We start from the raw sequence: 24,214 nt of genomic DNA on the forward strand, positions 1-24,214 counted from the left end.
AGATACAACGTGCTATTACAAACATAAGGTTGTTTTTCCACATGAAGCAGCGTTTGCATGTGTATTACTGGTAAAACATATACTTGCTCATATTGAATTTAAAACTGACACGTCGATTGACATATACTGAAAGGTGGCAAATGTCTGGGATAGATCAAGGTAGTTTGATATACAAACAACATGGTGTATGTTTTGATGTCGGCCATTTTGCTATTTCTCGGTTAATATTGCGTCACAACCAAACCGGGCATGTTGACAGGCCACTCAGGTCTCGCAGAAGAAAGACTACGGATAGAGAAGATCTGTGTAGACCGGCAAGCAGGGACCCATTCACCACTGCAAACAGGCTCAGGGGACAGTGGACTGCAATTGGTACGTTATCACTTGATACGGTGTATAAGGTATTGGCAAAGAGTCCACCGGTGTGATGAAAGCCGCTTTTTCCTTAATCCGACACACGGCAGGGTCCGAGTTCGGAAATCAGGAAATACGGCATACCATAAGAATCATGTTCTGGGCATTGCCAAGTCACATGGAGCCCGCCAAGCGCAAAATGATCCTCAAAAGTTTGGCCCTTAGCATCACCTTAGGGTCTTGGAAGGACGAAATAGCTGTATGGTGCAGTTTTATTCGTTGTTTGGTCCTACTTTATCTAACAGCTAAGTTGTGTGAAAAGGTGTTATCCAAATGTGCATATTTTGTATAAGTGATAGAGATGCTACAACTTCCAAAGTCACCAGACATTAACACATTTAAGCATGAGTCAATGCACGGTATCCAAAACATCAAACAATTGGATAATTACGGGCTACATTAAGTCAATGGTAGGATACTACAGGCACAATAATTGTACCAGAAGCTTGATTTATGAATATATACGACATTGATATCTCATACGCGTCAGTTCGTTGATTCATTTTCTTAATCGACTTTTTCTAGACTTTGCAAATACCTTATTGAGCATGTATTTTCAAAAGCTACAAGAAAAGACCACCATGATAACATGATACGACACTTCCGGTTCAGTATATGTCTGTACCTATTTGTTGATAAGGCGTTACTGGGGTGGGGAGGACTTGCTAAGGAAGTTCCGCAATATTGGAAATTAAAATTCCGACCTTAACAACCTCCGAAAAAAGTCCCCTCAGTAACATCTCATCATCATTGGAGTGTGTGACGTCATCTTTTTGTTTTCATTATCATCATTGGAGCGATGGAATATTGGAATATCAACATTTACATTTCTTATTTGCAAAACTTTACTTTTAAAAAATATTTTTGACCTCAAAATGTATTATGTGAACTTTTGCAGTATTCAGTGACATTCTAATGAGTGCTATGGGTTTCCAAGGTTGTTTATAATTGTTCAGAAAATGAATGGTGGACAAGAAGAGAAACTATAAATAAAACCCATTAAGACGAATTATGTGTCATTTCTACTATGTTGTCACATTCTGCGATGCGAGTCACAGTGCTCACAAAGCTGTTTTGCCGCATCTTTCAAAGGTAAATTAAAAAATATCATTTATAGGAACTTTCACTCGAATTAGACATACAGATTCACCGGCGCGTTACCGGATCTTATTTTAAGTTACAACAGTAGAAAACATTCGAGGCTGCAAGGTTTGGCCCTCAATGTTGAAACGAAAGAGAAGCCACCTTACGTCTCGGTTTTTTCGGAAGAAAGGATGAGAAACAACAGAAGGAATGTTTGACACTTGATAAAGCCGGTCTTCATAAATTCGTCAAAAGACTACCGTTAAAATAAGTGAAGAACATGGTCGAAAGGGGTTTTTCATTCAGGCACTGGCACCTAAAGTATTACTATTAGCAATCAAACTCTTGGATGAACTGTTCCAGGAAATATGAGAAAGATTTTTTGGTAATGCAGTGATACAGTGTATGAGTGATACCTAAACCGCCGGCGGACTCGATCATGAAATCCTTGCACGACATAGACATAGTGAAAAGAGGTGCGGGATTACGGATACAAAGGTCAATCGGTGATTACGGGTTCTAATCTCGTACACTAAGTCAGTAATGCTTCGCGTCACAGATCTCCGAAGTACGTCAATCCCACGTAATAAACATACTAAGAAAAATTGCGACGTAGTTTCCACTCCGTTACAAAATACTCCGGTAATTTCTGTTACACAGCACATCACGGAATCTCCAGTCATACAACGAAGAGTAGAATGTTTCGACAAGGATATGGTGGAAAGATAATGATGATGACGACGGAACCGGTTACGATACTGCTATTTCATTCGAAACTCCCAGCTTACAAACAAATGTCAATTTCCCGTCCATCGATATCAGAAACTTTGAAAAAGCTGTGCGAGATATAACCCTTGAAATTAACATATAAAATGAAAGCTTCAATAGAAGACAAACGCGGACTCGTCGTGAGTAATGATTTTTAACCCATTCATTACGTAGCTCTCCATCAAAGACATTTTCAAGAAATTAACGTAATGCTGATAGACGATACAGGTAAGTCCATTCCATTGCAGAGGGAAAAAGTCATGTTACAATCTGAAAAATCTATATGAGGAAGTAATTTCTTTTAAATACAAAAAATACAGAAATACTTTTTATGGCTACGAAATAAAACTAGTATCGAAGAAATGCAAGTAACTCACCACAGCGATAAATATTACTTAAATCAAACAGGAGGTTGAGCTGAAGTTTTAAGGAGTTCGAATTCAGCGAGGACAGGTATTAGGGAGTATCATTGAAGGTATCTTCAAATCGACCGCCCCTCTAGTAAAATCGGAAGTGAAAGCCGTGGCGACCGTGTTTTAAGACTGGTGCTAAGTCTTTAGGCAAACAAGCATTGAGAACTGCCATGCATTTGGCGGAAGATTTGTTGAGTGGTAAAGATATTAAAACGTCGGCCAAATCAAAACAACTGAAAGCCTTGCGAAGCCTCGGACCCCCGAGAAAAAAGAATAAAAATGCACAGGAAAACATTTTTTCCGAATTTTCACCTTATCAAGAGAGGAAATCTGCCTCAGGAAATTCATTCGATGAAGCATTAACCCAAACTATCAACGTTACCATAGAAATCGTCAGGAAACGACATGTCTTATTTGACTTCAATACCTAAAAACTGAATAATTTGGGGATAGAAGTAATCTTTTCAAAGATTTCACATATTTTAAAGATTTCTGTGCCAGGAGCAGATTAACTCTTTCATGAACGTCGCCCTGTTCGTCAGTCTAAAAAACCGATCAGGATAAGAAACAAAGTCAACACTGGCTTGCCGCATATATAGACAAAGCAAGAAGTGGAGAAGCTTTCGGTAACTCTTTAAACAAACAAACAAACAGTGGACGTATAACCCTATTCGAATTAGGCAACTGAACCCTCTAGTGTGTGATCAGCTCTGTATATTTCATTTGGTACACAGAGAAAATAATGGCGATGTCTGACAGAACGGGAAAAAATCCGATGCATACAGATATCATTCGTTCAAAATCTGATAAGTGATCAACAAGCTAAATGGGACTAACTTTGTAAACAATAGTTTTGGTCATCCATGATACCTTGCTTAATTCGGATTCTTTACAGATTTGTAATTGTAAGCAACCCGGGGGACCAGTAGACATAATTACAATATCACTGAATACTGGGCCTAAAAAAGCTTTTTAAAGGTAAAAAAATGTAAGATGTTAATATTTTTGTATGCAAATACCAACATCAAAACAGCAGCAAACAACAGCAAACAGCTAAAAAATCAACAGCAAACAGCAGCAACATTACCTATCTGAAAAAAATAAAAATGTAATTTTATTAGTGAAAAATGTAAATTTTGCAAATAGAAATTATGTCAGTAAAATAGTGATATTTTTGTAATAATACAAAAACTGTCAAAATAATGCTTTTGCATGCAAACTATCAAAAATTCACGCCAAAATACGCCATACAAGTCATACACCGGTAAAAGAAAACTGATGTATACACTTTACGGTAATATTAATCTTAATGACGTCATCAAAACCAACCCGTCATTCGAAATAAGTACTCTACCAAAGTTTACAAAAACTTCAATGACGTCATCAAAACCAACCCGTCATTCGAAATAAGTACTCTACCAAAGTTTACAAAAACTTCAATGACGTCATCAAAACCAACCCGTCATTCGAAATAAGTACTCTACCAAAGTTTACAAAAACTTCAATGACGTCATCAAAACCAACCCGTCATTCGAAATAAGTACTCTACCAAAGTTTACAAAAACTTCCATGACGTCATCAAAACCAACCCGTCATTCGAAATAAGTACTCTACCAAAGTTTACAAAAACTTCAATGACGTCATCAAAATCAACCGGTCATTCGAAATAAGTACTCTACCAAAGTTAAAAAAAAACTTCAATGACGTCATCAAAATCAACCCGTCAGTCAAAATACACAGAATCCATTACAGAAATGGTAAGTAAACGAAAATGATGACACACACTCCAACGATGATAAGACTTTACTGAGGGCCTTTGATCGGGGGCGCTAAGTACACCATCTTGATTTCGTTGTTCGTAGATTCCTTAAAAAATCTACATCTACTGCAGAGCTGTCATAGAATATCTTTTCTCCCACCTCTGCCCATGTAGGATTAATAGAATCTTCCCCTACCCTGAGGGTGTGATAGAGAAATCTCCAACCCGAGGGGTGTTTTTGTTGTTGTCTAACCCGAGGCTCTGCCGAGGGTTACACTACAAAAAAATCACCCCGAGGGTTGGAGATTTCTCTGTCACATCCTCTGAGGGTAAGGGTTGATTATTTTTCTCCCATCCCATTATTTCCGCCACGACGTAAAAAAAAAAAAAAAATCCCACGTTTCAAGTGTCTGAATGGCGCATGAATATCACCATTCACGTTTCCAAAATTCTACATTCTTCCGCGAGAGCAAAATGACAGACTACAAACACAATATGAATAACCATTAGAAATATTTATTTTTTGGAAATTAAATATTTTAATTAGCGATAGATACATGGAAATACTTGTATTGAACAACATTTAACTCCGTATCATTTATTAAGGTAGGGTAGGCTTGCCGCGATGTCATGGACAAAAAGGGGATTTCCCAGTTTATAATGACGTCAATTGTTTATGCACGCGAAATATTGCAATGGTGTGAGTGTCACGCGTGTGTTCATTCAGAATCAGAGTCATAGATGATCCTCCGACGTTTATTTGTGTTCACTGGACAAGAATTGTTATAGTTTATATTAACTATGATGTTACAGTCGCGCATTACGGAACCTGGAAACAAAGCATCCACTCGTCGGTTTGAGTCAGTTGCGATAGCCGACTGAGGTCACCGAGTGCAGTCATGTGGGATAGATTTATCCTCCATGGGTGTTCCACATGGGACATGTCTATCCTACATGGGCAGAGGTGGGAGAAAGACATGTCCCATGTGGTAGAGCCTCGGGTTAGACAACAACAAAAAATCACCCCTCGGGTTGGAGATTTCTCTGTCACACCCTCAGGGTAGGAGAAGATTCTATTAATCTTAAATGAGACGATCAATATTACGTCCGGCATAAGATATGGGTGACTCAGTATAGTTATAGGAGATAATTACTTATTTACACCCGATGGCATTTCATCTTATTTCAGATCTTAAGTATTTTTTTTTTATTTCAATGTATTGAAATAAATCCAAATGGTCTTGAGCGTAATGATCTTTCAAGAAGTATAGAAGTATGTTTTCATCACAATGAGATACTCAGCTCTCAATTAATTTGATATACCAACCACAGTTGTCTCCCGTTTCTTGTCTACTGCATCGTATGTCACATTTGTAGCTGACGTGCTGACAGAAATTAAATGGACACTTGAACAGCTCCTCAAGGATAAGTGTTCTTCTTCCTGATGTAATATGTGAAATTATCTTAAATTAGTCGATGATTTAGCAGTATATAATATACTATTCTTTGTTAATTAACGTGAGGATGCAAAATTTAAAACCAAGAAACAAAAAAACAAAAACAAAAAAAATGGCCAATTCCTATGAGAAATAGCAAAAATCAAAGCCTAATTTCTGCATTATTTTTTAAATATATCTCCATGCTCAGGATTCGTGACACTTATAGTATTCGCAAACCGACGATATTTCTTATCTCGGGGTCATGACCTGCCATCCTGGCTTGAAAAGCAAATGAGAAATCATGTATGGCATTGCCTTATTATTTCATTGACCAATCAAGTGCTACGTTTCATCTCGAATAGATAACAACATATCGCGTTAGAGTAGTTTCATGTGAGATAATAGCATTGTCTGTGTGTCACGTGCGGCACAATTGTTATATATATAAATCAAAGTGTGTAATCTATATCATACGTTCTTGATGTTGTGATTTTTTTTATCGGCGATAGTAATAAATTGAGATACACATGAATGTACATAAGCCACAATCTAGTTTACAAGTTTATTTATTTCAAATGCAATACAGCATATAGGATTAAAATATACATAACAATCTATTATTCTGTAAGTGTCAACATTCCACAATAAGATGCGGTAATTTTTCCGTCATCATATGTTTGATGACGTCAGATCCGTTATAACGTGGTCATAAATAAACATTAAAAGTACTTTGATGGATGGAAGTCGACATTTGAATTAGATCGTGAGTTTGTCTTTTATATCTTTATATTCCAATTCACAGTATATCTTTAATGTATTTTCTTTCTGCATAATTGTGTATAGTGAAATAATAAGTTAGAAATCTATTTATATCGTATTAAAATACAGCCTAGTTGTTCCTATTTTAAACTTTTATATGTGTACAGTATCTGATTCTCAGTACGCATATGTGATGTTGACTGCGTGTCGTATTATAGTGTGTTCCATACAAGTGTGATTAAGCCTCACCTACTTTATAATTGCATTCGAGTGAATGTGCTAGTGAATAAGTCTGTAATAGTATGTACAGGCCTTGAAATATACGCATTTGCCCTAACAGACGGGAATACAATCAATCATTTTCTTAAATTAAATAAAAAAAAGTATTTCCAATATGTGAAAAAGCGTAGCCAATATACAACAACGTATTGGCTACATTACATAATCTGACGAAACGGAAGCATTGTACAATGTTCACTTGCCGAAATATAATTATGCTATCCATGTTCCTTCCAAGCTGTCCGGAGTCATCTCCCTTTAATAAACGTTATTGAAACGTTTCATTTTTATTAAATTCTACTAAATTATAAATAATAAATTCAATTTGATCAAAATCAATGTTACCAGAATAAAGTACGCTTTTTATCTAAAATGGTTATGGACAACTTCTTTGTGCATGTTTAAAGACGTTTCTTGATCAATGATGCACAATGTTGATGCAAATATACTGACACTCCGTTCTGGAAAAAAAAAAAAAAAACAGTCTACGGACCTGGAAATCCACCTGCTAGGAGGGATATCGTGATAAGCGTGAATACCTATCAACTTGATTATTTTTAAAAATCATTTTTTTGTGCAATTACAAACATAGGTTACTATGCATCTAAGAGGTGGAAGAGTAAGAAATTAAGAATCTAGTATTACATAAATACTTATTACCGGTAAGCGGGGAGTTGGACATTTGACATATGGGTATTTGAAATATAAACTATTTCAATATTGTTTACCGGTTAGCGGGAAGATGGGCGTTTGAAATACAATACTATATAAATATTCATTACCGGTTAACGGGGATATGGGCATTTGAAATACAATACTATATAGATATTTATTATTGATTAGCGGGGATATTAGAAATACAGCATTGTATCATTACTTATCACCAATTAACATGTATTAAAATAGTGATAATAATTACCAATAGATGTACACATATGAATAGGAGGTTATGAAAGGAAATACTACCTTATTCTGTATATGCTTAATTCTTACACTATATTTGAAAAAATGATATATATTATGACGCTTTCTGGATTCTTTGGTCGCTGACTACAATTTTTGATATTGTAGATGGCGTCGTGATTATTGTAATCAAGTCAATGTGGAGCCGGTCCTAATATTCCTATTTTAAACTGTTTTCGGGAATTTCAAACCTACTTTCTCATGCTTTGTAAACACACATTATAGTTTTTGAAATGGTTGACTCGTGATCGGTTCGATTGCATTTTCGTTGATTTTTAGAGGCCGGTGTAATGTTGAAAATGGCTCCCCGTTGTAACAAGGACCGGCCAGTCGCAGAAAATGGAATCTAACCGAGACGTATTTTTACCATCCGTCGAAAATGGACCTTGTTTAGAAGGGAATCATATTAGTTATCGAATACAGGACATGCGTCCAGAATTGGCCGACGTGTGGACACCGTTGAGATCATCGCCAAATAGCTACGTATAACTTTATTGGATAGGGAGTGCTGAATAAACAAACAATTTAAGAATTGACCCCGGGATCATCCCTAGGGTCCTAGCCCGGGGGACAACGCTTAGAAACAGTAGAGGTCTCCATTATTCAGCTTCGTATACATTTGTACGATGAATAGGAGAGCCAATATTCATGTTATGTTTTCAGTAAAGTTTTGTGATGCCCAGCAGGCGTATTTTGTTGGCTCAGGCTGTGTGATGACGTATGTGGTATCACCATATAATACACGCAACATTCAACTACTTTTTTCTGCAACCAGCCCGCTTATCTATTATTCACATCGTTGAATGGTGAACTTTGTATTACGTCATTTACTTAGCTTTTGTTGTTGCTGTTGCTAAGCTAGGCACCACATTGTGTACATTACACCTGAGTATTATTTTTGCTCCTGTGACAACACAACTAAGATTCGAAACTAGTCGACATGCTTGAGACGATAAACCCAGCCAGACATTGTCATGTTTCAGCTATATAAATTTGTTAGAAATAAAGAGACGAACCCACTCGTGACCCAAGAATTGATACCGAGATTATCCCAAGTCCCAGGGGTCTTAGGCCTAAGTAAACGCCCTGAATCATATGAGATTTCCACTCTGAATAAAAAATGACTTCAGAACTGAACCCGGGATCATCCCTATCCCCTGACCTCAGTTTCACTACTCTTCTTTAATTCATTCTTAACAATCAAAGAAAAGTATTCAGTAAGTTACGGTTAACATCTTTTTTCCTTCGTTTAATTTGACCCGTCGGCATTGCTGAACTGTAGGGACTATCCCTGTTGTTTTAACAAGTAACCCCGCTTTACTTGACTCATGGTTCCCCAAACAATAACTCATTATTGGATAATATCTTAATTCCATCAACAAAGTGGAACCCAAGAATATTAAAACACACATTCTATGCTGCCCTATCTACCCCCACCCCTCCTCACGCGCACACACGCACACACCCCAGCGAATAAATGGTCTCGACTCCAAATTAAACGTTAGAAGAAGACCGCAACAAAAAGTATCCCTGAATAATGATGCATATTCCTTGATCTATTATCATGAATGACCCCGCTTCCATATGCATTGTTCAGGACTCAGAAATATCCTCACGAACGTTTTTGCCATAGTATAATAAATTATCCAAGTTCAATATTCAACGTTGAAATATTGACCATGTAATATCATGGCGACATTCCACACTGAATTAATCGTAAAAGTGGTTTATGGTGAATTCGTCGTTAAAGTGATTCCAGAATATCATAACGCACTTTCCTTTTTTCTCTCATAAAGTTGACAATGTTGCAAAGGACCTCAGAATACTAAGACATTATTCCATGTTCAATTTATTTGACAGCGGGACTATATTCAACGTCGAAGAGTGACCCTAGAAAATCATGATATAGTTCCTTGTTACATGTATCTTATATTAATCGAATAGATATCTGATACAGTTGAGGGATAGCACAACGTTAAAACATGTGCATGCGATGTGAGCACGATGTGCGCACGGTAGGAAAGCTGGACGAATAAGCCATTGGATATCTGTGAGCATATTATGCGGTTCTATAGTGAATTATCTATATTTAGAAATTACTTATAGGTAAGTTTGGGATTGGGTTTAATAATTTCTAAATATATAAGAGTACAACTAAGTATATTTCCTGATAAAGCCATACACATATACGTTTGACACATGTAGGTCTATCAGTTACAGTCTGAATACTTAGATACACTCGTAATTTCGTAGTTTTTTTTACAAAGTACCACACGTGATCAGCCATAATGTACAACCACTCATTCTATATGCAAACATTAAATGGACGTCTCTTTTATCCTCGGCAATGAATCATTTTGAATTCCATACAGTCAGAAAGGAAATTTTATTTTCATTATGTATAACCCATCTACTTAGGCAAAGCTAGCCTCTAATTCTAATCTAACCCGTATGGATCTAGATCTGTCACGTGTTTATTTTCCTTTTATTTATGTGCTGTTGCTTAATAAAATACCACTTTTTAAAAATCATCAACCGAACAAAACCAAAATGCTTATCAGCTGAGCTCATGAAACAAAAGTAGTGACCAAATACGCATTTAGACTCAAATAATTTCAATAAAACGTTAAGTAAAAAGATGTTTTTAATAACTATTTATTTTAAGTGCTCATTTATGATTTAAACTAATCTAAACTAAGTTTTGCTTGGCACATCTTTCATGCTTGGACATGAGAATGGTTTCTACCATACTGATTCCGACCTTGATATATTTTGCTGTATATGCTACATTGAAACTAATTACCATTTTTTATTGTCTTAATGAACCCTCCTTTTATCGCTGTTTTTATACGGACGTTTAAGAATAGTATAAGCATTCGTTTTATTAATTTTTTATCTGAAATACTTTATTTCAGTTCGGAATAAACAAACTAGACACGCTTTGCATTGTATATTTCCTATTTCATAAACAACCAACTGTTCCCACGATTTTTTCTAGCTCATTTTCAACTCTTTGTACAAATGCAAATACGCATCACTCCATATACATTAACCACAAATAATATCTGAAAATAACGACATAAAAATAATATATTATAGCGAATTGAGCAGAAAACCAAGAAACTCTCTAATTCCCAATTCTAAATCAATGCATGTATAGTTGATAGAATCGTATGGTTCTTCATACTAAAGTGGTATTTCAATAGTCTCAGTTATTAACGTAAAACGAAGACAGGTAAAATGACTATGAGAGAATAATATTACCTTCTGGACATTCTTGTTCTGATAGTGGCTCAGTCGTATGGAGAGAACGTTTTCTTTTGACGTTTTCGATGGCGTCAGTTTGTGTTGATAGTCTTTCATCAAATATTTTATTCTTCCAATGACTGACCTCATTAACAAAATTCTGCCACTTCTTTGGATATGCTCCATGATGGAATGCACAAATGATTCCGTTAAAAATAAAATAGGGCGTCAAAAGCTTGAAAACATTCATACTGTTGAACATGTACTGTTCGATGTACCCCTGTTGACGTTGAATGAGTTGAAGAACTGTTTAAAAACGCGTAAAATACATCGATGTATTACCACTCTGGGGTCCAAATGAAATGGTTGCGTGCTGTCAGTAACGTCATAAGCATTTGCTTTAAAACAATCAATTGCTGATGTTCAAGCACATTGACCAGATGTGATGAATATTAATAAGGTTCATTTGGGGCGTGTTATGATAGAAAATGGTTTAATTTGCGTACGTGTCCTTGTGTATTAAACATATTCCAAGTAAAGCTTCATGTTCATACATCCTATCTATACAGGTTCCAAACTTCTTTCGTACTGAATATAAAATATCAATGATAAAGTAATTTACAATACCAGAAGACATAATATTTTGCTAATTAAGTGACAACTTATATCTTATACGGGTGTATTAAGGATGATAAGGAAGGTAAATGCTGGCACAGATGTTAGCCCTATAATGTTACGTCTGTTGGGATCATTATCTAGAGGTGTAAAAATTTGTATAAGTGAAACATGTTCATAACATTGCATTTGTTGTTGTTATAAGGATAAAGTGCGTTAGGTATACATACTTAATTACCCAGTTATAATAGACCTATTGATTTGCAAAGTTCGGGACCTAGCGATTACCAGCTAATAACATGACATGTCAATATTTGGCAATGCAATATCAGAAAGATATATCACGACTACCACACTGTTCATATTAATACAAATAACTGGAGGAACATCAAGGAAAGAAACGAAATGATAAGAAAAAAAAAACGAATTGAGCTAAAATACTTATGACGAAACAATCTAGGAACTTCATTGAAAGGGGAGTGTTTTTACGTCAGATATGCCATTCCTGAAATAAAGAAAAACGTAGCTTTGTTGGGGAGAAAGCGTACCACGAAAAAGAAAAACGTAGCTTTGTTGGGGAGAAAGCGTACCACGAAAAAGAAAAACGTAGCTTTGTTGGGGAGAAAGCGTACCATGAAAAAGAAAAACGTAGCTTTGTTGGGGAGAAAGCGTACCACGAAAAAGAAAAACGTAGCTTTGTTGGGGAGAAAGCGTACCACGAAAAAGAAAAACGTAGCTTTGTTGGGGAGAAAGCGTACCACGAAAAAGAAAAAAGCAGAAAACAAAGTTTAGAGAGAATGAAAATTCAAATGTGCACGGATACCGTTGAGATCGGTTTCTTGGCGGATTCTGTTGTCACGCAATTAATAAAAAAAGTCAACGGATAAGCTACTAAATTAGTTCTGGCCTTTTTACTTTTTTGAACAGTATGTTCCCCTTTTTTCTTGAAACATGTTTTCAGATCTGCTATTTAAAAGCTCTCCGTACTGCAGAAACTTGCTACCCAATGTTTTTATCCAGTCCTCATAAGTAATGATATAAAATTGTCCGTTCGTCCGCGGATAAACATTTTTTGTAGCTTTTCCAACATTTTGAAACACAAACAATTGGATTTATTTGGTTATCCAGGCCCTGTGTTACATATCGTGATCCACAACAACCATATTCTGTAAAAGTTATATAAATTAACTTTACTATTCGATAGCGTTTCTGGTTAACACTATCTGATAGTACGGTCAGATCAGTATGTGGCAGTCCATACTTGTTGATAATGTTTGTTAACGTGAGGATCCGGATGAAATTTCAATAAGACTTTGTATAATATATCATGTTATATAACGGATATGTTATAAGCAACATGTCAAAAAGTCCTGGTCACAAAATGGTTGAAAATGGAATATTACGTGATATTATATGAAGTTTAATGAAGTAGTAGAAATGCCAAGTTGTCTGATACAGTTTATGTATTGAGATTCAATGGGAGATTTAATGGCGGTATTTATCGCTCCCTCAAAGATAGTTAGACTAAAACTTTGCACCATTAAAAAAACATGAAATTTTGCTGTTTAACAGGGATGTAATTAACGCTACAATACAAAAGGCAGATTTCCGTCTTTTTGTTGTACTTGGGACTTTTATAGTTATAAAAATAACTTTCACTGATAAAAATATTAAATTATATTATATATTGATTTTTAGTATTTGAAATATGTTATGAACATTGATAAAAATAACTTTGCAAATTACAAACAAACTTCGCCATGTCTATTTCTGAATGGTAAAAATATTTAATCTTTAAAGAACATCGATCAAATAACGGACATCGTGGTGAAGCTTCGACAGGTAGCCTTGACATGAGACTCATTTAATACATTTCTTTCAAATGGAGATTGGGATTTATGCATCATTCTGTATAGGTTAAAGGTAGGAGACACTAGCATATGAAATATGATTTTTATTAGTTGTGATATTGCAACTGACTTTGATCAATAGGGCTACTTATTATAACGATTATCGTCTTTGATGACATTATTTGTAATTATTATTTCCCCAGCCAATAAACTTTTTTATGATATTATACGTAATATACCCATGGATTGCGAAGTCGCTGCCATGACGCTGGCTCAAATTTGGCGATCATTTTTCCTATTGAGGTAGGTGATCGACCGCGACATTGGAAAAATTATGAAAGCGACATTTTCGAGTGTGTTATCGAACTATAAAGATGAGAGTTCAATGATGATAATCTTGGTGATATAAGCCTTTTACATTTCACTTTTTTTTGTTTCATGTGATTTTTGTATAATTGCCGAAAAAACAACATTTTTTATCGAACCAGATTATTGATGAGCGTAGGCTATTTGCAAATTTGATTACATCGTGAAAATAATTTGCTCATTCAAAACGACGCAGAAATGAGTAATAATAAAAAATACTTACAGGAATCGATATACAGTTTGAAATAGACTCTGGACGATGATGTATCAAATGTTACGGAATCGCTAACAAATGTCAGAAAGTCCTGCTCTATCAAAATGGATAGAAAGGGAATCCCTCGTGATTAATTATAAACATGAAGCAAACGGTGGTGTCCAGTTGTCCGAAAGCTTTTATTTGATTCGAAATTCGATATAATATAGCAGATGGGGGTTTCTAAAATGCTATCTGAAATCTAAGTTGGGTGACATATTAACACAAGCGTTTTGCATACTGGAGGGAGTGATACTAGGTTCTCGGTCAGTAAAACGACTCCCTGCGCTGAACTTTTCACTCTTGTTGTTAGAATAATTTTCCTCTGATATCACTATATGTTTGCAGTGTGAGAGAATGTTTTAACACACTCAGCAATATATATAGTCATTTTTGTTATACAGTTGACTTACATCCAACTCTATGGTTCTTCTATACGGAATACCATCTCTAAATACATTTTGCCCAACGCTTTATAACAAAATTGTTTCAATAGTTATGTATTAATTCGTAATCAATATATTCGGACAACAAATAAAAAGAGAATTTCGTGATATGCTTACTAGTGTGTTGGTGTATATCTACACCATCCGACCGAATGCAGTTGAAAGAGCGGTATTATGTTGGTGTATATCTACACAGTGATATACAGGACAATTTGGTAAACAATTAGTAACATAGTTGGAAGATACATTACTGAGAATGAAAGACTTCATATTGAAAAACAAATGTAATTTATCAATGTACCCTTTGTTACCTGCAGTTATAATAGTACATGTCCTACAATGTCAATGAATAAATCTGGTGTTAATTTCGTGGAGGTCAATATATACATTTAAGATCTTAGTTGTTAAAATCATTTTCAAATGTGTATAGGACATGCTTTGAAGAACTTCAATATGAAATATCAATCTATGCGTCAGATGAACCTATACATTATAATAAAAAAACACCCTTGGAATTCCTATTGAATGGTAAAACGTCTCGACGTTTAGATATCGAAGACTTTTTCTTTATCACTGTATCTGTTTTTTGTTATATGGCGTCCAGCAGAAATACTTGCACTTGTAATATTCTGGATAGTATAACCATTGATTAATATGTAAATTGATACAAACTGTATAAACTGGCAATATATTGCAGGATATATTTATATTATTGTCACAGGAAAATAACTAACAAGAGGTGAAAAAAACATTCCGACAACAAAGTGATACCTTCAGAACAGGTTACCATTTCACTGCACCAAAACCTGGTGTCACTTTCTCCGGTATGAAATATACGTTCGTGAATATATCACCTAACATAGATTCCCAATATCACTTTAAAGACTCTTGTCTATCATTTTAATATCGCGATTCTAATCACATAAAAGGCGTGGACAACTGAACAACTGGACACCTCCGTTTGCTTCTCAATGTACATACGATTGATTACGAGATATTCCATTTCAATTCATTTCAAATAAAAGGCAGGACGTTTTGACTTTTAGTAAGCGATTCACTTACACTTGTTTGTCAAGACAACATGTTACATAATCAAGATAACGTTTCTATTTCAAATTGTATATTGATTCCTATGTTCTCCGGTAACTTCATAAAATACACATCGTCATATATATTATCATTCGTAACAGTTACCTGATACACGACCATATTGTTATGACCAGAAACACTGTAGAAATGAGTATCAATATATTTGACATTTACTGGTCAAAACCTTGTCATGACCAACACTAAAGGCCAGAATATTGTGTAGGATTGGTTGTAATCTACCGTACGTATACTGCAATAAGCCACGAAGGCATATGTTGAGGTGCTTTTGTTTTTTGTTTGTTTTTTACTGTTTCTGTGCCGTGTGTAATGAGTGAATTGTCATTTTCTAATGAGAAACAACGCCATTATTATGATGAATATAAAAATGGCAATATTCGTACCCATTAATAAGCTAGTTTAATTGAAAAAATAATATCAACAAACCTGATTTCATATTAACATTAACTGCAATTAATATAATGCATGTTGCGGATAAACAGAGATGATCTTAACAAGGGCTCACTTAAATTTGTGCTTTACAACATCATGGATGGGAAAAATTTCATTCTGCATTTTTATCAGTGTAAGTTATAGCGCCAATAGTCCCGAGTACATGATAAAAAAGAAATATTGTAGTCTAAAGTTTTTCTTAGGGCAACATGATGCTTTTTAAAAATTTTAGAAAAATCTCCATTTTTGGATAAATGCAATGGCGCGGTCTACATGTTGTGGTATAACAATCCGTTGCTCCTGAGAGATGGAAAAAATAGTCTTAAGGAAACGCACGACTTCGTCACTCGTGTTATTTCCTTGATCTCAAATTGAATCTCGATACGTAAACTATTTCAGACAGATTTACATCCGATCCATCATTTTCTTCCTTATATATATATATATATATATATATTAGAGTAAATAGCAGCATATCATGCCTGGTATTTTTTGTGTCTTCCCTTACGAAATAAGCTTGTATCCTGTTTTAGCGGTTGTCTTTATTAGCATGTAGCAGATACATGAAATATATTGATAACAAAGGCACACGATTGGCTGATCATACCATTTCTGATCAAAATACGACCAATGAACCTAATTAAATTGCATCATTTCTGGCCGATATACTTAAATATTAATATTTGATCGTTTAAAAACAAATGTTCGGGACGTTGCGGGTCTGTATCCTATCATTGCATTGTCATCATAGACAGAATGGTGATATATTGATTTGTTTTGGAAGCGTATTTGCTTATTATCACTCAAAAACACAAGGTTAAGATTGAGGTGTACGTATGTCTGTATCAAAATGAATGTTTTCATGCTTTTAATTCTAAATTCTATTTTTACCGGAATAATTTGTGCATACGAAAACCCGGTGAAAAACTTGGAAGAGTGGCAGAACTTTGTTTATGATGTTGGTCATGGAAAGAATGAAAAGTGTGATGAAAGACTTTCGACACATGTTGACGACACTGGAAACAACAGAAGAAAACGTTCTATTAACACAACTGAATCACCGCCTGGACAACAATGTCCAACAGGTAAACAATTAAAGTATCATGGGTGAAATCATGAAGAGATTTAACAAAAACGTCTTATAGTTATTCTAACTATATCCGGCTTAAGTTTATAACTGAAACTGGTAGAAACAGGGACCATGTCATGCTATGAACAATCTGAAGTTTGTTTTGGATTTGTAAATTCACACTTCTCTGTAATCAATTTGTTTATTATTTAGCAAAAATTCTTCATATAGATAATGAAAGTTTCTTTCACTGAAATGATAAACTGTTACGATTTATAGAAATGTTAAAGTACTTTAACACATGTTAACTGTTTATTCTAGAACTGTTAAACGTGTGTTAATCATTTTAAAGGTATAGGACATATATTAACTCATTTTATCATGATTCTATAAAATATTCACATTCAAATAAAAAATGAATAAATTTGGATGTCAGTAAAAAGTGTATTAGACTTTTCCCGTTATATCTTTACTTTAAAAGTTATACAAGTGCTTAAAGATTTATATTTGTTTCGGAGAAACGTTCAAGGATAACCTATATAAAGTATTCTGACGGCGATGAAATTGAATCGAGAATAGTTTGGAATTTTCTGTCATAGTTGAAATTTATCGTTATCATAGGATTAGTTTTTAACAACTTTTACAGATATAACAAAGTACATATTCGTATGACTTAATGTAATATTATAGGATATTTGGTTATTATTTGCTAGCATTTTGAATGAGCATGGTAAACTCAATGTCAATCTTAGACATTACTGGTAATTGATATAGCCTAATGAGCATTTTCCAGTGTGCAAAGTAACTATACTTAATGAAATATTACAAATGAATTTGGTTGTCAATTAGATTACTGGCTAAATGCATTTATTTCTAGCATTCCTCTAAATATCCTAATGTCGGTTCAACTCCGGGAGATTTATTTGGAAAAAGTAATTCAATTTATTTGTGATATCCCGCAATCGAGAAATAAGTTTTTAAATATTTTTTCCGATACAATTTGAATTTAGAGAATTAAAACGTTTATTTGTTCAATTTACGATTGCTAGTTAATATTTTGTTCCTTTAATACATGTATATGAACACTGATTTATCAATATATAACAGAGGGCAATGCCTCTTTATTATCGTAAATGTATAAAGATACTTATTACAAGTGTTTGAATTTACCGCGCCCTTTTTCCCGCGGTAAATATACTAAGAATGGGCTCTCACATGACGGGCAAGTCAGCTACAAGGAACTTCACACATCAGCCCTTTGCAGTATTTTATCGTCGTACCTACTGTGTAAAACTATAGAAGGCAATGCTGAAGGTGACTGTGTTTACTCGGTAAAGTCAGGGACTAGGAACTCTTAAATCTGTGTGGTAAAATTCTGCATAACTTTGTTACACAAGATATAGAACATTATTACATGGTAATCCTGTATGGCCTAGATTCTTTGCAAGGACATATGCTTATCATGGTAATAGTGTTCGCCTCATTATCTCGGGGGAATTGTACGGAGAACTAATCATGGTGGTTAAAGCCAATTATTACAGTGGACGCAGTTATGTCTGAGACTCCAAATCTATTTTCTGTATCTGTTAATGAACATGTATTGGGTTTTTTCAAGTATAGATATCAATGCAGCTATTGTGTGCTATAATGTACTATGAAGTATCCTTGATAGTTCTGGTTATCGACACCGGCAATATATTGTGTATGTTACCACTTAACCAAGACAGTGGTCTCCCGAATGCTTATGTATATATATTTTCCATCTAATGATTTTTAAATCTATTGTTAACGTTAAGTTCTAATGTTTCCTAGTATTTCCATACACAATACCGTGAGGATATTGCAACAAATGATTGATTCAATGCCTTTAATATCCTCTAGTGCAACAAGATAATTTTATGTGTTACATTAGGAAGAAAAATATCTAGCTTTGAGGAGACTTTCAAGTGTCCGGTTCCTTTTTGTCAGCACGTCAGCTACAGATGTGACATACGATGCACGAGACAAGAAACGGGACACAACTGTGGTTAGTATATCAAATTAACTGAGAGATTGTTATATACATACATGGTGTAAAGAGATCAACATGCTTAACACCTTTGTATTTATGTCAGATTAGTATGAAATATCATTTAATACATGGAACAGGAAGATATAGCGTTGAATTTTAATTAAGAGTTGTCTCCTTACTGTATGCGATGATAGATGACGATCATTACAACTGAGGTCAATGGAGTATATTCTGTTGAATATCACACATTTTAACATCAGGTGAAGGGCTATGGTGTGATGGTTCTTATACAGTTTTTTTTGTATTCCTCAGTAAAATAATATTACAGATTGTTCCGTCTTAGCTTTATCCTACGCCAAAACACGAAATTTAACTTTACTTTGTTGAATTTTGAGGGACGCTCGTGGACGCTCTACTTAGGTATCTATCAATTTCTGTGAGTAAACATAGTGAGAATAATAGATGTATATTTCTAACTGAAAATCGATATCATCGTCGATAATTGCGTTGTTTGTTAGTACAATAAACATTGTTTCAGGACTATACAACTGTGCAGGAACACATCATTGTCCTAATAGCCACACCATTCCTCTACAAGAAGTATGTGACGATAAAAGCCAGTGTCCAGATTCCGATGACGAGTCTGTATGTGTCCATCCGTGCCAACCTAGTTGTATGTGTGTTGGTCTCATAGTCAACTTCAGCGACCCTTCCCTGGGGACTATATGGTCACCTTTTATATGGAACGATTCAATATCTCCGGGTATTCTACACCTATCAAACATTGGTTATTTAGTCATTACGGATATCAATGAGTTGTACAAAACATTTTTCAATGGTTTGCAAAGCCTCAGATCACTGGATTTATCTAATAATGGCATTGTGTCATTACCTGAAGGCTTGTTTGACGACATGTCAAGTCTTGTATCTTTGAATTTATCATATAATAAGATAAATCAATTACCAACCGATGTGTTTCACGGTCTCTCTGGACTCGAGATGCTTTTACTAAGCAATAATATAATATCAGTTCTACCCGATACTGTGTTAAGAGGTTTCCCTGTACTTAAGTTTCTGGACCTATCAAACAATCAGATATCAGTTCTACCTGATAAAGTGTTTAGAGATCTCCCTGTACTTTACATGCTGAACCTATCTAAAAATCATATATCAGTTCTACCTGATCAAGTGTTTAGAGAACTCCCTGTACTTAGGATAGTGTACCTATCTAACAATCAGATATCAGTTCTACCAGATAAAGTGTTTAGAGATCTCCCTGTACTTAACATGCTGGACCTATCTAAAAATCAGATATCAGTTCTACCTGATCAAGTGTTTAGAGAACTCCCTGTACTTATGATACTGGTCCTATCTAACAATCAGATATCAGTTCTACCAGATAAAGTGTTTAGAGATCTCCCTGTACTTATGATACTGGACATGTCAAACAATCAGATAACTTCTCTTCCCACCCTATCTGCCTCTGTTGAATCGCTCGATATATCATACAATGATTTTTCACATTTAACTTTTAGTACGTTCACTAATTATAGTAATTTATCTTTTTTGGATATCACAGGGAACAAGCTGAAAGTTAAGCAACACATGTTTGAAGGTTTAGACAATCTGATTGTTTTACTGACTGATACTCCATTCATGTGTTGTGTTAAGCCTAAGTCGGTTGCCGAAGATAGATGTCTAAATAGGCAATATAATATATTCCGTTGCATGTTTGAACCAGATACCTGCAAATCAGAAGAAGATATGATATCCTCTTGTGATAATTTGATAGGTTCAGATTTACTTAGAGTTTTTCTCTGGATAATTGGAGTTTGTGCCCTAATCGGAAACTTTGCTGTAATGTTCTACCGATTACTTATTGATAGAGATAATATCAGGACGAGTTATTCGATTTTTGTACTGAATTTGAGTGTGTCGGATTTCCTTATGGGTATATACCTGATGATGATAGGCACTTTTGATGTCAATTATCGAGATATGTACGCATGGAATGATCAGGATTGGAGAAAGAGTATTATATGTACCATAGCTGGAATTGTATCAAATGTCTCTAGTGAAATGTCAACATTCCTTATACTAATGGTGACAATAGACAGAGCGATTGTCATAGTATCCCCCATGTCCCGTCTTTCTCGGCGAAATATCTCGTGGAAACAGGCTTGCTTAATCTCATTTTTCTTGTGGTTGGTTGCTATCACAATTGCTATCATCCCTGCTGTTTCTTTGCAATTCTACTTCAAGAATGAATATTATTCTCAATCAGGAGTGTGTCTTGCTTTGCCACTGACAGGTGATGAACAACCTGGTTCGGAATATTCCTTCGCAGTGTTCGTTTGTCTGAACAGTTTCGTCTTTGTTATCATAGCCATAGGCCAACTCTGCATGTTTAAAAGCCTTATGACAAGTGGTGGGAGTCGGGTAGCTTCATCACTGACTCGACAACGAGACATGATAGTAGCTAGAACCCTCTTCCTTGTGGTGGCAACTGACTTCTTCTGCTGGTTTCCTATCGGTGTCATGGGTAGGTGTATATTTAATTACAAGACTTGATCTTCGTCGATAAAGTCAAGGTCCAAGGATTTTGATTTACATGTACAAATACTTAACTAGATATCAACAAAACATTCAAAGCACCTCTGTATAAAAAAGCAAGAAAGGCTTTGATTTAACACACTATATGAAAATCAATAAAAGTATGACTAGTGTAATGTCACATCTTAGGGCTTAGAGTGAAAATGAGTGTTCTACTTGACCGATCACGTCATCAAAAATAAAGAATATATTTCATTTCAAATTAAATAACTGGCATAAAAGATGGACATCTGTAAAAAATTTATCTACAGCATAGATATATTGTCATTATAATGAATGATTCTGGCCATCAAAAATAAAAGTAATATGATGTTTCTTTTAGTCCAAGTACAAAGGAGTTCATGCTCAGGTAAATTGCATTAGATTCGGCCGATAATTAATACTAATGACAAAGTAAACGCTTTAAATACATACCGTTTTTCTCGTCCTCAATACTGCTTATAGTGTTGTTTAACCTATAATGATAATAATAATTGTCAGATATTACGTTACATTTTTCAGGTTTGATGTCAAAAAGTGGATACAAGATTTCGAATGACGCATATGCCTGGGTAATGGTATTTGTGCTGCCGGTCAATGCCGCCATCAACCCGTTCTTGTACACAGTATCAGCAATTTGGAGGAAACGACAACGAGCACGTTGACTACCATCACTGTGTATTACAGACTATTAAAATACGTATACCAGCTGATGAACTACGTATAATAATTTTGGAAAAACCCAAATTGAATTTTTCATGAAAACAGATCTTCTAGATATTCTTTCTGAGAGACGTTCTTTAAGGTAAAAAATGTTAGTATCTACCAATTTTCGTTACAAGTTATTCTAATTATTTGGTATATAGTCTTTGCTGTCTGTTTTAGAATAAACGTTACGAAAGCCAATGGAAATTTATGTTTTCTTGGCAAGGTTTTCTCAATTTGTTTTATTCTTTTATTTACCGGATGATGTCTCGCTTTTTTATGTTTCAATCCATTGACAACAATATCAAGGGTCAAGCCTTTGTTTAGATGTTTTACTTATATATATTGCAATATGGGTTTTTTCGCTTTCGCTGCAGTTTTATTAAGTAATCATGCATTTACATATTTGATGGTGTTAAGATATTCTGTCATTTAGTCTTTAATTCGCAATAAGTCCAATTATCATTCAGTGATGTTTTCTTCTTCTCTAAGGTTACTGTAAATGGTTGTTTTTTTTTTATGAAAATCAACACTACACTTGATTAAAAAATCCTACGTTTGCTTGGATGTAATATTACATTCTACTGTTAAAAATAGTTATCTTTGCCCGTAGAATAATTTTCTATCCGAATTCCTTTATTATCGTTCTGTTATGGAACGATTAATTTAACGAAATGATGTGACATCAATCAACATTGCGTCAGAGTGTGTATTTTTATATGTCTACGAAAACTATTCCCTCGATCCAGGTGAAGAACTTATTACGTTTTCCACAAGTGATGTGACTATTATTGTAAGGAATAAAACGAGAAGAATTTTCACATGTGTGAGGACCACTTCTTACTATCATTGATATCAGTATAATCAAGCCTGTCTACAAAGGACAGTCAAGGGACCGAGCAAATTTATCCTTTGTAGAGCGGTATCCTTTGTATAGAGGTCGGTTGTTTTTAAGTCTAATACAGAAAATAAGATCATTTCAACATCTGTGAAGGTAAAGATACATTCACAAAAGCAATATATATCATGTTAAATGAATTATATTTATTCAGAATTAAACACTTTTGCAGTTCGAAAGAAATATACTTTTTCATCAAATATGACAATTAAAAAATTATCAAATGTACAAATCATTTCATCTGCTCTTACAGAGTATAAACTTATAGTAAAACAAACATTTCAATTATTGCAGTTAAAATGTATATCATGGAGAATCACAGTATTGCATGAAATGAAAACAAATAAATAAAACGCACATTCACAAATTCATCAAGTTCCATCAACAGTTTGCTCTGTATTTTGTTGAAGAACAAGAATGGATGTTTGGGTTTAAGAAGTACTACATGTATAGCAGTAAATTTCCATTTCCATGGTGGAGGGCATGCTATTTCATATTATTGATACTTTCCATAAGCTAGAAGCCGAGCTTATGGAAAGTATGTTGGAATGAAAAAACAAACTTCTTCATCGTCATCAGCTTCACGTTGATGACGTACAAAAACGTACGTATTTCAAATAAATTGCTTGATCCTTTTGATGTGTATGAGTATGCTTTAATTTCACTTATGCTGAAGAGGTGCCCGTTATAGTATATTGTGTAATAAAATGTAAGAATCATTTTAAGATATGAAAAAGCGGTCTAGTG

At 34.7% G+C, this 24,214-nt stretch overlaps 1 protein-coding gene across 1 annotated transcript; it reads left to right on the forward strand.

The window, feature by feature from the left end:
• Window positions 1–249: 249 nt before the first annotated feature.
• On the forward strand, window positions 250–22,529 carry LOC132544963 (G-protein coupled receptor GRL101-like). The gene is made up of 6 exons (XM_060208627.1): window positions 250–372; window positions 19,174–19,287; window positions 19,811–19,945; window positions 20,368–20,517; window positions 20,728–21,814; window positions 22,387–22,529. The coding sequence occupies exons 1-6, from the start codon at window positions 250–252 to the stop codon at window positions 22,527–22,529; spliced, it is 1,752 nt and encodes a 583-aa protein (XP_060064610.1).
• The last annotated feature ends 1,685 nt before the right edge of the window (window positions 22,530–24,214 follow it).

The sequence above is a fragment of the Ylistrum balloti genome, unplaced genomic scaffold, assembly GCF_031769215.1.
Source record: "Ylistrum balloti isolate Yb309-2 unplaced genomic scaffold, AGI_CSIRO_Ybal_v1 Utg369816, whole genome shotgun sequence".
Taxonomy (NCBI): domain Eukaryota; kingdom Metazoa; phylum Mollusca; class Bivalvia; order Pectinida; family Pectinidae; genus Ylistrum; species Ylistrum balloti.

Coding starts and splice junctions, on each gene's coding strand:
- LOC132544963 (XM_060208627.1), top strand. CDS start 250: ATGTTGACAGGCCACTCAGGTCTCGCAGAAGAAAGACTACGGATAGAG. Junction 373..19,173: donor GGGACAGTGGACTGCAATTG/GTACGTTATCAC, acceptor GTGTTACATTAG/GAAGAAAAATATCTAGCTTT. Junction 19,288..19,810: donor AGAAACGGGACACAACTGTG/GTTAGTATATCA, acceptor ACATTGTTTCAG/GACTATACAACTGTGCAGGA.